At 37.0% G+C, this 15,550-nt stretch overlaps 1 protein-coding gene across 1 annotated transcript in view; it reads left to right on the top strand.

Annotated features, from left to right (window-relative positions):
* LOC127414131 (DNA primase large subunit-like) overlaps nt 1-7,157 on the top strand; it is an 83,378-nt gene extending 76,221 nt beyond the window's left edge. The window contains exon 14 of the mRNA XM_051651914.1: nt 1,552-7,157. Within this exon, the coding sequence (XP_051507874.1) occupies nt 1,552-1,776 (225 nt within the window). The 3' untranslated portion in view covers nt 1,777-7,157. The remainder of the gene's footprint in view (nt 1-1,551) is intronic.
* The last annotated feature ends 8,393 nt before the right edge of the window (nt 7,158-15,550 follow it).

Genomic DNA, 15,550 nt, shown 5'->3' with positions numbered 1-15,550 from the left:
CCTGCAATAACAGGATTTGAAAGATAAACTGTCCCACTTCCCCACCCAACCCCAATGAAAATCACATCTCTGAAATTCATGACTCATACTTTAGGGTAGGTGAATGAAGAAACCTCTGACTTTAATAGGCACAATAAAACATTCTTGTTGGTGCATCGGTGGATCCCCTCCAACCCTTCCGTCCTCCATCTAATATGGGATGCTGGAATCATCATGGCCCACAAGAACACGCTTGTTGGATCCGAGCGTTGGACACTTTAAACACTGCCATATGTGCCCTGCACTTTCACAACCATGACACATAACAAATAGACGCTTGCATTCCCCCCCTCATTGGCAGCATTTATTTAAAGGTCAAAATGTAATACTACACTGATGAAATATTTACACAACTGCAATAAATCAAACAACAGAGAGAATAATGAAAAGGAGGAGAGGAGCTGGGAAATGCAGAGCTCGGCAGAAGGTCTCAGAAATGAGCTTGTTGCGCATCCGTTGGATTGATTCGTTTCTCGGCCGCAGCTGGGATTGTTTCATGTTTATGCATTTTTCATTTGCCACTGAGTAGCCAGGCGAGGGTAGTCCACTGTAATGTGCTAACTCTGAAATGAGTCTGTGTAATAGATCTTTCAGTCTGCAGCTTAACTACTGCAGGGACCCCTGTGCACTCGTCTCAAAGAGATGAGCTTGAAACTTTGATTCATGAGGAGCATCAGGGGTGTGCTGTGATTGAAGCATAATTAAACAGCCATATCCTCTGCACTTAAAAACAAATGGATTGGACAATGTTCTGAATGCGATACAGCTTGCAGGGAGACGTCAGTGAGACTTTGCTCTATAGATAGTCTTTTTCAGCTTGAGAAAAAGGTACAAGCACATAGGCAACCACACTAAAATACTCTGTGCAGTCCTTAAAGAAATGTTCAGGGTTCAATACAAACTATTGGCAGCAATTGGTGACATATTATTAATTATCACAGAAAATAATTTAGAATTGTTGCTTTTAAAAATAAAAACACACTACATATTCACATGAAACTAGTTTAATTTTAATCGCTTTCCAATTTTTTTGTGCAGTGTTAAAATCCAGTCATGTCATGAACGTTTAAAGGCTGTAACTTTCGCATTATTTTTGTAAGGGTACCAGAGAGAGAGAGAGCCTGTTTACATAGAAAAAACAAATTCAAAGACTGGAGGTATTAAGTAATTAATGAATTAACTAGAAGATCATCCGCCTAGAGCAGTTATCCCACTGCAAAAATGAAAGATTTGCTTTAACAAAATATTTCAGCTTTTAAACTATTGATTTGCAGTGCACCTTTTGCACTGTTGTCTTCATGTGTCACAGTAACCACATTTTTTGCTTTTTGTTTTTTTAAACTAAGTCAATTTTCTGTGGTAATCCACATTATGACACAAATGCTGTTGATACAGCTTTACTTGTATTGAACCTGGAACAGTCTTTGAACCTTTTAGCGAGCAAACTCCATCAGTGGCCAGTCTGTTCTCTCTGTCTAATACTTTTTAAACTTTTATCTTTTCTTATTACAGATTGAGGATGCTGGATTTTCTCTTAATCACCCCAACCAGTACTTCATGGAGAGTCAGAAGCTTCTTGGTGGAGGCAGGGACATCAAGAAAGAGGTTGAGATGTCCCAAAGAGGGCAAGAAAATGTGTCAAATAATTCACCTAACATGCCCCAACCACCTCAAGCAAACTCTAAACCAACCCATGATGAGATGGGGGATTTAGACTCTTTCTTCCAGGATGAGTGATTTTGTACAGCCTAACTAAGGACCATATAAAGCTCTTACAAGCATTCAGTGTATTTTCAATATGTTAGATTAAGTTTTCTGAAATTTTCATCTTTTTGGTGATGGAAAAGAAAATGTTCCAAATTGCCTGGTTTTATTAAAATTAATAATAAAACAACTGCTTATAAATAAATGTAGATATAGACATAGAATTTTTTTTTTTTCTTTTTCTTCTTTTTTTTTTATACTAATCTAATACTAATCACTTTAGTAATCATCTGGGATATATTGTTTTCTGTCTCTATTGTTTCTTCAGATTGGAACTATGATGTCTTTATTTTTTGGAAAGGGAATCGCAGAACTTACATTTATGTATTTGACTGACACTTTTATCCAAAGTGACTTGCAATGATTTCAAGCTATACATATTAACAGTACATGTGTTCCCTGAGAATAGAACCCATGACCTTGCATTTGTTAGTGCTATGTTCTACCAGTTAGGATGATCTACAGGAGTAGAACTTTTTGACAGAAAAGTTTGCAGCTACTGATTTGGCAGGGTAAGGGTAGGAAACAAAATACGGTGGACATTTTACAAGGGGAAATTTAGATGCCAAATTAAAAGTATCCTAAAAGTAAAAAAACTGGCATTTTTATTTTATGGGGTCTTTAAATGACAGTTCTAAACTTGGTAACAAACAAATTAACATTTATTATTTTGGGAATAGAAAACTTTGATTTCTCTCCCTTGCCCATCAAGGCAGAAGAAGCAAAGCTGTGAGTTATATTGTGTTACAGCAGTGTCCTCAAGGACATTGAGGGATGTTGATTTTGGCCTCACAGGAGGTGCTTCACCCATTTCAGCAGTCACATTAACGCTATCTGTACACCCTTCATCCTCACTTCTGACTCTTAAACATAATTGTGCTTGAAATGAACATTTGTTTTTAATGTCAAGCATCATTAAGGTTAGAAGAATTTCTTCTTTGTATGCAACAAACGTTAAGTCTAAATGTCTTGTGTGGGGGTGCGATTGCAGTGCAGTATCATACCGTTTTATCTTGCTGACAACGTCCTTGAACATTGAAATATGCCCTTCACATGATCAAAACCCTCCTCCTTAATTTGCCTTACTTCTTGTTCCCTCCATAATGGCTTAGTTCTTGCCGCCTCTTTCTTACCGTGTACCCTGGACAAGCCAATGTGCTAAATATAGAGGCAATTAGAGGCACTGTGGAGTTAGACCTGCATTGTGAATGCAAATGGGTTCCCTTGGTAGGGCAAAGACAAGTAATGGTACCATTAAGGGACAAATTTAATGAATGCTCCTACCTTTGAGTGTGCTTATAGTTTCGGCCCAATTGTTATTCTCCAAACGTGTGCACAGTTCTTTGTTATTCTGGGTTGTTATGTATATGAATCACTTAACTTCTGGTGGTTTTTCCATCCTGAAGAAATCATTGGCAAGATGAGAATAACAATCTGCTGTCAAAATAACCTTCCAACTCAGTCCAATACACCTCAACTTACAATGGTCCAATGGTGTAATATGGATAGTTAATTATACCAATACTTCATTTTAATTCTGAACAACTGAGTCTTTACCCCTTTTATGTTCAGTTGCAGGCAGACAAAAACTAAAAACATGGAAAACCTTGCCATGTCACTGCATTTACACTCTTAAACAATTATTTATAGTTTTCACACTCAAAACTAGATCCTATGACTTGCCAATCTGATGCAAGCTGACTGTAGGCTGGGGGAACAGATAAACACTTCATGCATTTATATACTATACTTTTTTATATAGACTGGCAGTATACAGTATAAAGGTTCGTTCTATACGACCACAGTCCATAGTGTCTTACTATGAAGCTTGTTGTGCTGCCGGGTTTTCTGCAATCCTTCACCCCGTCACACTAGCTGAATTAAATTAGCTTTGGAGTTTAAATGTGGAGCTTGACAGACAAAGGATTAGTGCGAAATAATATGCATCTGGATATAAGCAGTGCATAGCTAGGGTATTGTCAGTGAGAGACCTTCATGTTTAATGGTGGAGCTTGACTGCATTTGACAAAGCTATACCCCTCCTACATGCTTTCTTGCACCAGGACCCAGTACACTGGAGCTACTTTCACTTCAACAAATGGATTTAATGTTGTTAGCCATATCATGCAGTACACAGTTCCCACAAGTGTCAGAAATGTATTTTTTGTTTTAGTTTTTTTTTTTTTTTTTTTTTTTTTGTGGATTTTTTTGTCTTTATGAGAGCTTTTTTTTTTTTTTTTTTGCCTATATTAAAACAGCGTGTCATCCATTTATGTCAAATATGTCAAAATATATTCTCAATCTGAACAATGATAATTCTGTTACTTGGAAAAGCATCATAAAATACTAAAGTAGCTTTAAAGAATACTTAAGAAATAACATGATGAACACTGCAAAAGTGCATCCAATATTATATAATTTAGGCTCTCTGACTATTTACCATTACAGTATATCTTTAATAGTTCATTAAGTTTTTGAATTTTTCATGTTCATTGTTTAAGTTTTATACAAAAAAAAATCACTTCGTAATAGCATTAGATTTAAAAACCATTGCCTTTTTGAGGCAGTAAATAGTTCTGTATAAACTATGATAATTAGATAGGACTAAAAGAATAGACTATGATATAAAATGTTAGAAAACAGATAAAGTCTGTGAGGATTTTTGCTCCACATTTTAAACAGACATTTTTTGCAATTTCTATGCAATTTTTGCCCCAAGCCCTAGTCAATTTCTGACCATGGTACCCACATAATATAATTTACTGTTTAGAAGAGAGGCCAATTGGGGATGGTGCATTTGGTGGAGGAAGAGAAAAGCATAATGTATTCAATGATGTGCCTGTCCATGCTTGAAAGCAGTAAAGCCTTTTACCTATCTGCGTGTGGGGATACTGCTCTCCATTTATCTGGGGAAAGTGAGATAAATCGGTTTCTTCTGTTTACATGTGTTTACTATGTATTGTGCTATGTAGAATAAAATGTAATTTCAATGCTTTATTGTTTTAGAAGCACAGTCTTTTTCCCCTGCTTTCCATTTTTGTAGATTATTTAAATCACTTATTCCAGTATATTTGAAAGGGAACATTCTTTTAAAAAAAAAAAAAAAAGCATGACCAGTGGTTTATATAAAGCAAAACCTTGATGAGTTGAAGGTTGCAGAGCATGTGGTTGTCCTCTGGGCAGCAAAAGGTCTCATGCCACTGTATGATAATTAGTTCCATTTGTCAGTCTTTCATGAGGTTAATTTCTGAGAATGGCCAGTCTGAGACTGGGACAGATGCAGCTGGCTTCTGGGATAATAGAAGTACTTACCCTAACTTTACACTGCTACACTTCTGCTGTGCAAGGTGTAAAATTGAGTTGCTAAATCCTGTTGAATCGCTAGAAATGTATTATATACTTTTGCATCTCAATAGCTTTAACGGAACCAATTTACATTGAAAATGGTCTTGTAGGGAATTTCTGATGCAACCCTCATATGAATTTCTCTGCCAGGTACTGTTGGGGATTATTTAACAATCTGGTGCATGGATTATTATATCACAAAGTATAAAATATTTTAATGTTTCTTTTTACTCCAAAATGAGAATATTATCACTCCAAATTTGATTGTTTTCCCCAAAATCATGTGTTTTTAATAGTAAGTAATAGTAATATTCCAGATTTACATTATCACTTTTTTCACCATGTTGAATTTGCTGTCATAAATAAAAAACAAGTTTATATAAAGAGAGATCTAATAAATGGAGCAGTCCTATAATATTTTGCGTACGGGTCAAAGGTAACCCATGGTGTTTTGGATGCACTGTAGGCTACTGTAACATCACACTGAATTGTTAAAAATGTCCTTTCTGTTCACTGTAGTGGACACCATGCATCAGAGGGTTAAATAATAGATTCAGTGGAATGTCATGTTAAATCATTTTAAAAAGGTTTTTAGAAAATTATTTCATTTCTGGGAGTAAATGATGTTGCTGGCTAGTAATGATTAATCCATCTTGCTGTACAGCTGTTTACTGTGACCTCATGACCACAGCACCTCCTCTTCACACTAAACTGTGGCTCCATTGTTTTGCATTCTCTAATTTTTATGGAGAAAAAAAAAATCCACTATTTCCTCAGTTCTGTCAGCAGCAACCTTCTTTATCTTGATGTGTAGGGCTCTTTGTGGTAGCTTTTATCGACTCCTGGTGTAATTTCTTCACCTCTAATCTTGCAGAAAGTAAGCTTGAAATGTCATAGATAAGCACTTTTCGGAAGTTGTTTGGCCCACGGGGAATAATTTGGTATTCTCAGGCATTCCACCTTGGCGTAAGCAGTATAAGAGATGTAGTATAAAGCCCTGCATTCATAGAGAAATGTTTTGATTCACTATGCTTTAGCAGTGGACAAATATAGCAATTCCGAAAGGGTACAGCCGTTTATCTTTAAGTTTTTGTGTTTTCTTCTTTCTAAAGAAAATATCGTAGATCTATGAATAATAAATATGTGTGTGTAAACATTTCTGAACTGGAATGGGCTGTGAGTTATTTGGTCTTGTTTTCCTTATCTACAGTTTCGGTGTACAGAAAAAACAACAACAGATAATTTGCAAAAGGCAGACTCAGGCCTATTTTTTGTCCTCATTACATTGGTATATTTCCATAGCTAAATTGCTTTTACTGATGCATAAAATCTATAGACGGATTCTGGCTTGATGGTTCAGAGGCCAAATATATTCATATACAGGGCTCAACAATAAGGATATTCCAGGACCAGTGTTAGAAAGTTGGACCAGTTGATGCAACTGTGACAGTACTACATTGTCATTATATCTTACATTCATTCATCATGTACATGTGTTTTTATGCCGTCCAAACCTAAACATGGTTGTTGCGAATTTTGTTGATTTACATATAATACCCAGGTAAAGTTATCTAGCAGGCTAACAGTATTAGGTTTTGTTGAAATTGTTAGACTGCCTGAAAGCATGAGTTTGAATTGGATAGAATTATAAAATGATGCCATTGTTTCTCAGCAAAAGTGTTTGTCTATTGAAAATGTTAACTGAATAATGTCCTGTTAATATCGCAAATTAAAAACTATACATTTGTCAACTGTATTTTGTTCTGATATGTATGTATAAAAATGTAAAAAAAATCCAGTGTGACCCATCACAATGAAAATCCTTATGTCATTATGTTCTATATAGTATTAGAGTTATATAAAATATATATATACTGATTTGAAACATCCTGCAGCCACTTCTACACTTTGCCCTGTACCTAATCTGGCTAGACATTGACTAATTAGTATAAGACTCCAGCACACTTGCTGCTCTGAAATTGTTCTTATCCTGTGCTGTTCTTTCTCTTCCATTTTACCCTTTTACTGCGGTTCTGCATACATTTATTCCCCTTTCACTACTCAGAATCCATGCATAACAAGTGTGCTGCAAGTTGCATCTAATCTTTGGTTCTTTGACTGTTTGCCTCAGTGAGTGTGGGAGCTGGCAAGAGAAGTGTGTGTGTGTGTGTGTGTGTGTGTGTCAGGCAGCAGAGAGGAAGAGTATTTGATCATGTCTTTGACAATGACTGTGACAGTGACAGCCTGCACTGCTGGTGGAAAAGCCAGTGTGACTAGAGCCTCTGCCAGCGGTTCTCGTTTCTGGGGCTGGAAGGGAGGTTAGGCATACTGCTCTGATCTGCACACATGATGAGTCTGTGGAGCAAGCTTAAATGTATTGAACCTGCTTTCCTTAGCCACACTGAAGCCTTATGGTTATCCACAAAGCTTGGGGATTAAAAGAGCTGAAGGTTACATTTTAATGATTTTTAAACCCTTGAAGTTGCAACTGCTGCAAGCAGAGACAGTATAAGGAGGAAAAGGCAGACCACTCATATAGAAAAATGGATGGAAGAATCAATATGGCAGTTGTATGAATGGAAGTCCCACTTTTCAGTTTTGTTTTGATAGAGGCGTTGCGTGTTTTATTCACTCCAAAACATGTATGCACATTAGCTTTATCAGCTAATCAATTTTGTGTCATTTCAGTTTAAGGAACATTGATTCTTTTGTAGTCTTAGATTTTTTGGTTACACTTGACAATAAGGTTCTCGTCGCAATAGGTATCATGAACTCAATTGTTTTCTTAGCATTTATTAATCTTGGTAAATGTTAATTTATCTGTACTGCTAATGTAAACTGTGGTTCATATTGATTTAACTAACAAATAAAAAATGTTAATGTATTTTTTTTTTTTAAATGTTAAACTTATTAACTATTATTTTGCTAATTTGACATGTTTTTGAAATGTCATCTTGACAAACTGTTTTTGAGATTTCAGTCTTTTCCCATTCAAGGAGATAGGATCCTCCAATCAAAGAAATCGTAACAAATTGCAGCAAAAGAGCTCTGCAGTTACTGCCAATTCCCATGAAGCATTGCGAATTGGCTTGGCCTCCCTACACTCTCAAACCACTTACATAGCACGCACGCGCACGCACACACAATGTGGCGAAGCAGGAATAGGCCAAGTAGGAAAAACCAGCAAACTTGCTTACATACTGTATATCAAATTGTAGAATTAAACCAACTATGCCACCATGGGACTTTACCCAGGGAAATGATAACCCAAAAAGGGCACACAGGTTCATTACCAAGAAGAGGCAAAGATGTGGGCACCAGTACAAAAACAGATTTAATGAAATGAAAAAACAAATAGATAAAACGGTGGTTGACTGGGTTGAACAGATGTTACTCGCCTATGCACCAGAGAAAGGTTCACAATTTACTCCACACAGACCAAAACTTAAACAAAAACAGGGACTTCACTGGGCTTAGGCTTATCGGTAGCAGGGAAGGCTAGCTGAGAGCTTCTCTGATCCCAAAATACACACACGGTGATACTTGATGCAAGCGGCAAGGCATGGCACTCAGTGAGGAAACACCACCATCAGGGGACTGAGACAGCTAGCCTCCCTACTCCGGGGACCATCGGCTCCTAAAAAGAAGGAACCGAGTCAACCAAAGCATGTCCCTGAAAACCATAATATATGGTTGCTCAAAGTGTAAACAACAGCAGCCTGTTACCAGCATGTGAATGAGACAAACAAGCTGGATAAGATTCAGCCAACACACAGCGAGACAGACTGCAGCGGATCCGACACTAGCCCAGCTCACACAAAACGGGAGACGAGTGATGATCAAATAGGGGCAGATCTCACAATGACACATACCCAAGTGATGCAGTCCAGCCCCAGAACATGACTGTGACACACCCACAGGTGACATGTCTGAGATTTTTTTATACACAAGAGCATGGGTGCTGATTGGTTAATCATAATCAGTCACATGATTGGTGTGACAAATCACTTTTACAGGGAGGTGACATCCTATCCTGCTACATATACTCGAAGACTTTAAATCAATAATTTTTTTTTCATTGTTTTTAATTAGATAATGTGTTAACACTTTACAATAAGGTTGTTTATTACCCTTTGTTAACTATATTTGTTAACATGAATAACAATGAACAATACTTTTAATGCATTTGTTAATCTTGGTTAATGTTAACTTTAACATTTACTAATACATTTTTTAAATTGAAAGTTGTTTGTGTTAATATTAGTTTTTGCAATTTAAAATAAAATTAACCTTATCCATTAACATAAACAAAGATTAATAAATGCTGTTTAAAAATCTTCATTGTTATTTCATGATACCTTATTCATTAACTAATGATTACGTAATTCGTGATCTTTCATGGGATTGCAGGTCATTCTCTCATTAAATACTCTTTAGTTCACAGTCTTCTTTTTATATAAAATACAAAACCTGTGGAATTTGTGATTTGACTCAAACTCCCTGTGTGATAGCAGTAGAGGAATCCAAATCTGACTCTGAATCCAATCTTGGCAGCAATATGATTGACGCAGGAGTAGCTCAAATTTCATGCTCTTACTAAGCTCCATATTACGTACTTTGCTCTAATCTGTTTCCTCGTGAAGAGTGATCAGTCCATGCCCTCCTCAATCTTACAATAGCAGCATCTTCATCTCACTGCCTCAAAACAAATACATGTGCAAAGAATATCCATTACTTTGATTTACTGGAAGCACATGATGTATTTTAATGTAGAGTGTTGTTTGATGTCATTATCCATGGATGCACTTGGTGTAATAAGCAGCTGCATACAGAAACGTGATCAGCGTGTTTGTGAAAGAAGGAATCAAAATATCAAGTGACTGAATAAAATGAATGAAAATGTAAGAATGGCTACCATGTTATTTCAGGAACTGTTCAGTCATTACTTATTCGGCCATGATTCTTCACTTGAGTTTTCTTTTATTTAGCTGATAGTACATGAAGTGATATGTAAAATAATAACTCTTCCTTTTAAAAAGGGATGCATCAGTTCTCTACTTACTGTATCCTATCATGTTATTTCCTTGGAAGTCTTAAAGGTTTAGTTCACCCAAAAATGAATATTCTCCCATCATTTACTCACCCTCATGCCATCCCATGTATGTATGACTTTCTTTCTTCAGCATAACACATTTGAACAAAAATATCTCAGCTCAGTAGGTCAGCAGAAACAAAGTGAATGGATCCAAATTTGGATGGATTGCCAAAATATGTTCAAGAGGCACAAAAAATTTGATCTTCCCATTACAGATCTAGAGGGTGATAACCTTGTATTTACAAGCTTGCTGATCACAGAAAGCTTTGTTGTGCTCCTCAAAATTCAAACAGTGGCACAGAAAGTTAATTAAAGGAGGAATATTTTTTCATTCAAGTCTTTAATATGGACTGTGCTTTGTTGCAGCTTCTGAAGATTTCTACCTTAGACTGAACATATTTGTTTAATAATGGTGTGCACTGTTTTAAAATCACAATGACTGGCTGACAAGGCTTATACAAATTGAAAGGTGTTTCTCAGATTCCCATAACGCATGAGGGGCTGTCTACTAAATATAGTGTATTAAGATGCTCTTCATGAATTGAATTTGTCAGGCAAGAGCTTTGAGACTCTCTTGTCTTGCATGCCAACTAGCTCTCAAACATGCTTTGCAATTATTGTCCAACTCCCTGTCAAAGTATGTCAACAAATATGTGATTGTGTTTACCCATATTTAAAGATTCTATTTAAATGGAGCGACAAGGTGTTAGTGAGTGCTAGTGTTTTTTATTTTTTTCCTCAAAAACCATGTCTCTCAAAACTACAGGGTAGTAGCTGTCCATACTCATTAATCATGCTAGCTCGTGCTAATGTGGCACTGTCCCACCGGATGGGCAGTTCCAACTCCCATGAGGGAGAAGAGTGCAAATTTACTGCTGCCCCAATTTAATAATTGTACAATGTTGTGACCTTTTCCCTTTAAAGCACACTTCAAATGGCAGCCAAAACTTTTCACGCCACACAGAGAGATTGTGCATCTTTATTTAGAGCCCAAGTGTGTTGAAAAATTAGTTTTTGACCTTGTCATGTGTTTCTTTTTTAATCTAGGACTGGACTGATAGATTATTGCACTGAATGCCAAGAAAGGGGGTAGCGTGTTTGTTTAGAAGGGCAGAGATGCGTGCCAATAGTAAAGTTCACCATCTCCCATGGCACTCATTGTCTTTGAAAAATATTGCTGAATTTATTATGAATTGTGGGAAGGAGGAGTAGATTTTACAAGGCCAAACTTCAAGTTACATTTGTGACCTCATCAAATGAACCTCAATTTAAGGTTTCATACAAAACAAGCTATCCTTAGATGGATCTTCCTGGGTTCTCATGGTCAAATTAAAATTTTCTAACTGATTTCCAGGCCTGGAAAAGTCACAGAAATTAATATAGAGAATATATACTGTATATATATTCATGAATATATATATATATATATATATATATATATATATATATATATATATATATATATATATATATAAATACAGTGCATCCAGAATGTATTCACAGCGCTTCACTTTTTCCACATTTTGTTATGTTACAGCCTTATTCCAAAATGGATTAAATTCATTATTTTCCTCAAAATTCTACAAACAATACCCCTTAATGACAACATGAAAGAAGTTTGTTTGAAATCTTTGCAAATTTATTAAAAATAAAAAACGAAAAATATCACATGTACATAAAAGTATTCACAGCCTTTACATGACACTCAAAATTGAGCTCAGGTGCAGCCTGTTTCCACTGATCATCCTTGAGATGTTTCTACAACTTGATTGGAGTCCACCTGTGGTAAATTCAGTTGATTGGACGTGATTTGGAAAGGCACACACCTGTCTATATAAAGTCCCACAGTTAACAGTGCATGTCAGAGCACAAACCAAGCCATGAAGTCTGAGGAATTGTCTGTAGACCTCAGAGACAGGATTGTATCAAGGCACAGATCTGGGGGAAGGGTACAGAAACATTTCTGCAGCATTGAAGGTCCCAATGAGCACATTGGCCTCCATCATCCAAAAATGGAAGAAGTTTGGAACCACCAGGACTCTTCCTAGAGCTGGCCGCCCGGCCAAACTGAGCGATCGGGGGAGAAGGGCCTTAGTCAGGGAGGTGACAAGAACCCGATGGTCACTCTGACAGAGCTCCAGCATTTCTTTGTGGAGAGAGGAGAACCTTCCAGAAGAACAACCATCTCTGCAGCACTCCACCAATCAGGCCTGTATGGTAGAGCGGCCAGATGGAAGCCACTCCTCAGTAATAGGCACATGACAGCCTGCCTGGCCTTTGCCAAAAGGCACCTGAAGGACTCTCGGACCATGAGAAACAAAATTCTCTGGTCTGATGAAACAAAGATTGAACTCTTTGGCCTGAATGTCAAGCGTCATGTCTGGAAGAAACCAGGCACCACTCATCACTTGGCCAATACCATCCCTACAGTGAAGCATGGTGGTGGCAGCATCATGCTGTGGGGATGTTTTTCAGCAGCAGGAACTGGGAGACTAGTCAGGATCGAGGGAAAGATGAATGCAGCAATGTACAGAGACATCCTTTATGAAAACCTGCTCCAGAGCGCTCTGGACCTCAGACTGGGGCGAAGGTTCATCTTCCAACAGGACAACAACCCTAAGCACACAGCCAAGATAACAAAGGAGTGGCTACGGGACAACTCTGTGAATGACCTTGAGTGGCCCAGCCTGAGCCCAGACTTTAACCCGATTGAACATCTCTGGAGAGATCTGAAAATGGCTATGCACCGACGCTCCCCATCCAACCTGATGAAGCTTGAGAGGTCCTGCAAAGAAGAATGGGAGAAACTGCCCAAAAATAGGTGTGCCAAGCTTGTAGCATCATACTCAAAAAGACTTGAGGCTGTAATTGGTGCCAAAGGTGCTTCAACAAAGTATTGAGCAAAGGCTGTGAATACTTATGTACATGTGATGTTTTCAATTTTTATTTTTAATAAATTTGCAAAGATTTCAAACAAACTACTTTCATGTTGTCATTATGGGGTATTGTTTGTCGAATTGAGGAAAATAATGAATTTAATCCATTTTGGAATAAGGCTGTAACATAACAAAATGTGGAAAAAGTGAAGCGCTGTGAATACTTTCCAGATGCACTGTATATATTTAGATGTACTCTATTAGAAACTATTTCATTTGCTATTGCTCTTTGTGAGTGCTTGTGTAACTGTTCTGTTTGTTGAGGGACTTATTGGACGCATAAAAAAAAGTATTGGAAAATGGAAACGCCCAGTATTATTCTGCAGAGACATTTACTTCAGTAAATCCTTATCAAATAATCATGAAATACTGGAAAAGGCATGGAAATATATTGGTTAACCCTAATCTTTGCTTCTTGTGATTTGCAGTGCATTATATTGAAAAAGGAGGCTGTCTATTTGCAGCGCCAGCTACACATGGTCATTGTGGTTCAATGCATCAACCAAACAAAATGTTTCTCAAACTACAGTATTAACCTATTGTCTTAAAAAAAGACTAAATGGCTAAACAAAATATTAGTCACATTTTACTCTTGGTTACCTTTGTGAAGTGAATGAACAGCACACACTCAAATAGGCCATGTGGTGGCTTGCTTCTTTTACTGACAAAGAAAAGCCAGTGGGATTTTGAAGCCTTGGTAGTACTTTAGTCTTCTGGTGTGCCACAGATTTTTTCATCCGTTCTGAAAATGCAAATGAACTTGGGAGACAGGGGCACTGGGAACTTAGTAACGCTCTGGATGTCTTACAGGATACAAATGAATGGTGTGGACAGAAGAGGAGAGTATCACTAACCTGTACTGCTGTAAATGAGTCACTTATACGTCTAATGGGAGAGCTCGGAGCTGTTACCATGCTCCTAACTCCCTTACAGCACCTCCAAGTAACACACTCAATTTTTCATGACATCTGGGACGATGAGTTCATCAGTTTTAAATGGGACATTTCCTTGATATTACCTCTCTTAACCAGGCTACTTTTGGCACTCTTGCCTTATGTGAAAATGAGAAGGTCTGGAAGAAAATGTGTTAAATCAAGATATTTTTGCAGTTAATTAATATTCTTTGATGTAACTTTGAATAACTTTTAGTGCAGAAAAATAATAATGGTAAGGACCATTGGCTCAGATGTAAGAACCATTTTCCAGAAACATTTTGTGAGTAGTACACTAAACATAAAATTCCATTTTGATAAAGTTATCTCTTGCTTGTCCTACTCAGGCCTTCAGGAAATGGTACCATTGGACGGGAAGTGAAGGAGGGTAGTTGAATCTTATTTTAGACTAGTTCAGTTCACAGCACTCTTTGAGTAAGTTTTTGTATGAACTTGATTGGGCTCACTGTGTTTTTTGTCTTGATCAATATTCTTAATTTGATTTATTTTGATTTATATCTTGTTATATTCTCCTTATTAAGACCTTTGCTATTACTTTTGTTTATTGCATGCAGCCTCTGCTGTCAATATGCAAATGCATTTATCTGAATAAACTCACTGAGCATGTCATTGCTTTGTGCATACACTTTTTATTGCATATTAAGCAGAATTCCTTGTTATGGCATATTGAATTATATTTGAGCAAAGCTCAAAATGACAACCTCAGGTTACAGTGCCAGGTTCTCAACATCGAGTCAGTCTGGGAATACATGAAGCGGCAGAAGCAATTAAGACAGTCTAAATACCTAGAAAAGTGGCAAGTTCTCCAAGATGCTTGGCACAACCTAGCTACCAGCAACTTTGAAAAACTGTGCGCAAGTGCTGTTTTAAAGGCGCAGGGAGGTCACACTAAATGTTAAGTTTTTTATGTTTACTGCACTTTGTATGACATTAACTGATTATATATATATATATATATATATATATATATATATATATATATATATATATATATATATTGTGCTCAGAAATTTGCATACCCTTAGAGAATTGGTAATATATGTACCATTTTTAAAGAAAACATGAGTGAGCAGGCAAAACACATTTCTTTTATTTCTTATGGGATTCATATTCAACTGTAGGTTATAACAGAATGGCACAATCACAAAACAAAACATGGCAACAATGAAAAAAATGAAATGACCCCTGTTCAAAAGTCTGCATACCCTTAGTTCTTAATACTGTGTATTGCCCCCTTTAGCATCAATGATAGTGTGCAGTCTTTTATAATAGTTGTCTAAGAGGCCCCAAATTCTTGCAGATGGTATAGCTGCCCATTCGTCTTGGCAAAATGCCTCCAGGTCATGCAAAGTCTTTGGTCGTCTTGCATGAACCGCATGTTTGAGATCTCCCCAAAGTGGTTCGATGATATTAAGGTC

Source organism: Myxocyprinus asiaticus, chromosome 23, assembly GCF_019703515.2.
Source record: "Myxocyprinus asiaticus isolate MX2 ecotype Aquarium Trade chromosome 23, UBuf_Myxa_2, whole genome shotgun sequence".
In the NCBI taxonomy this organism is placed as follows: Eukaryota; Metazoa; Chordata; class Actinopteri; order Cypriniformes; family Catostomidae; genus Myxocyprinus; species Myxocyprinus asiaticus.
Note: the sequence above shows the minus strand (reverse complement) of the source record. Positions and strands in the feature narration are given on the sequence as shown.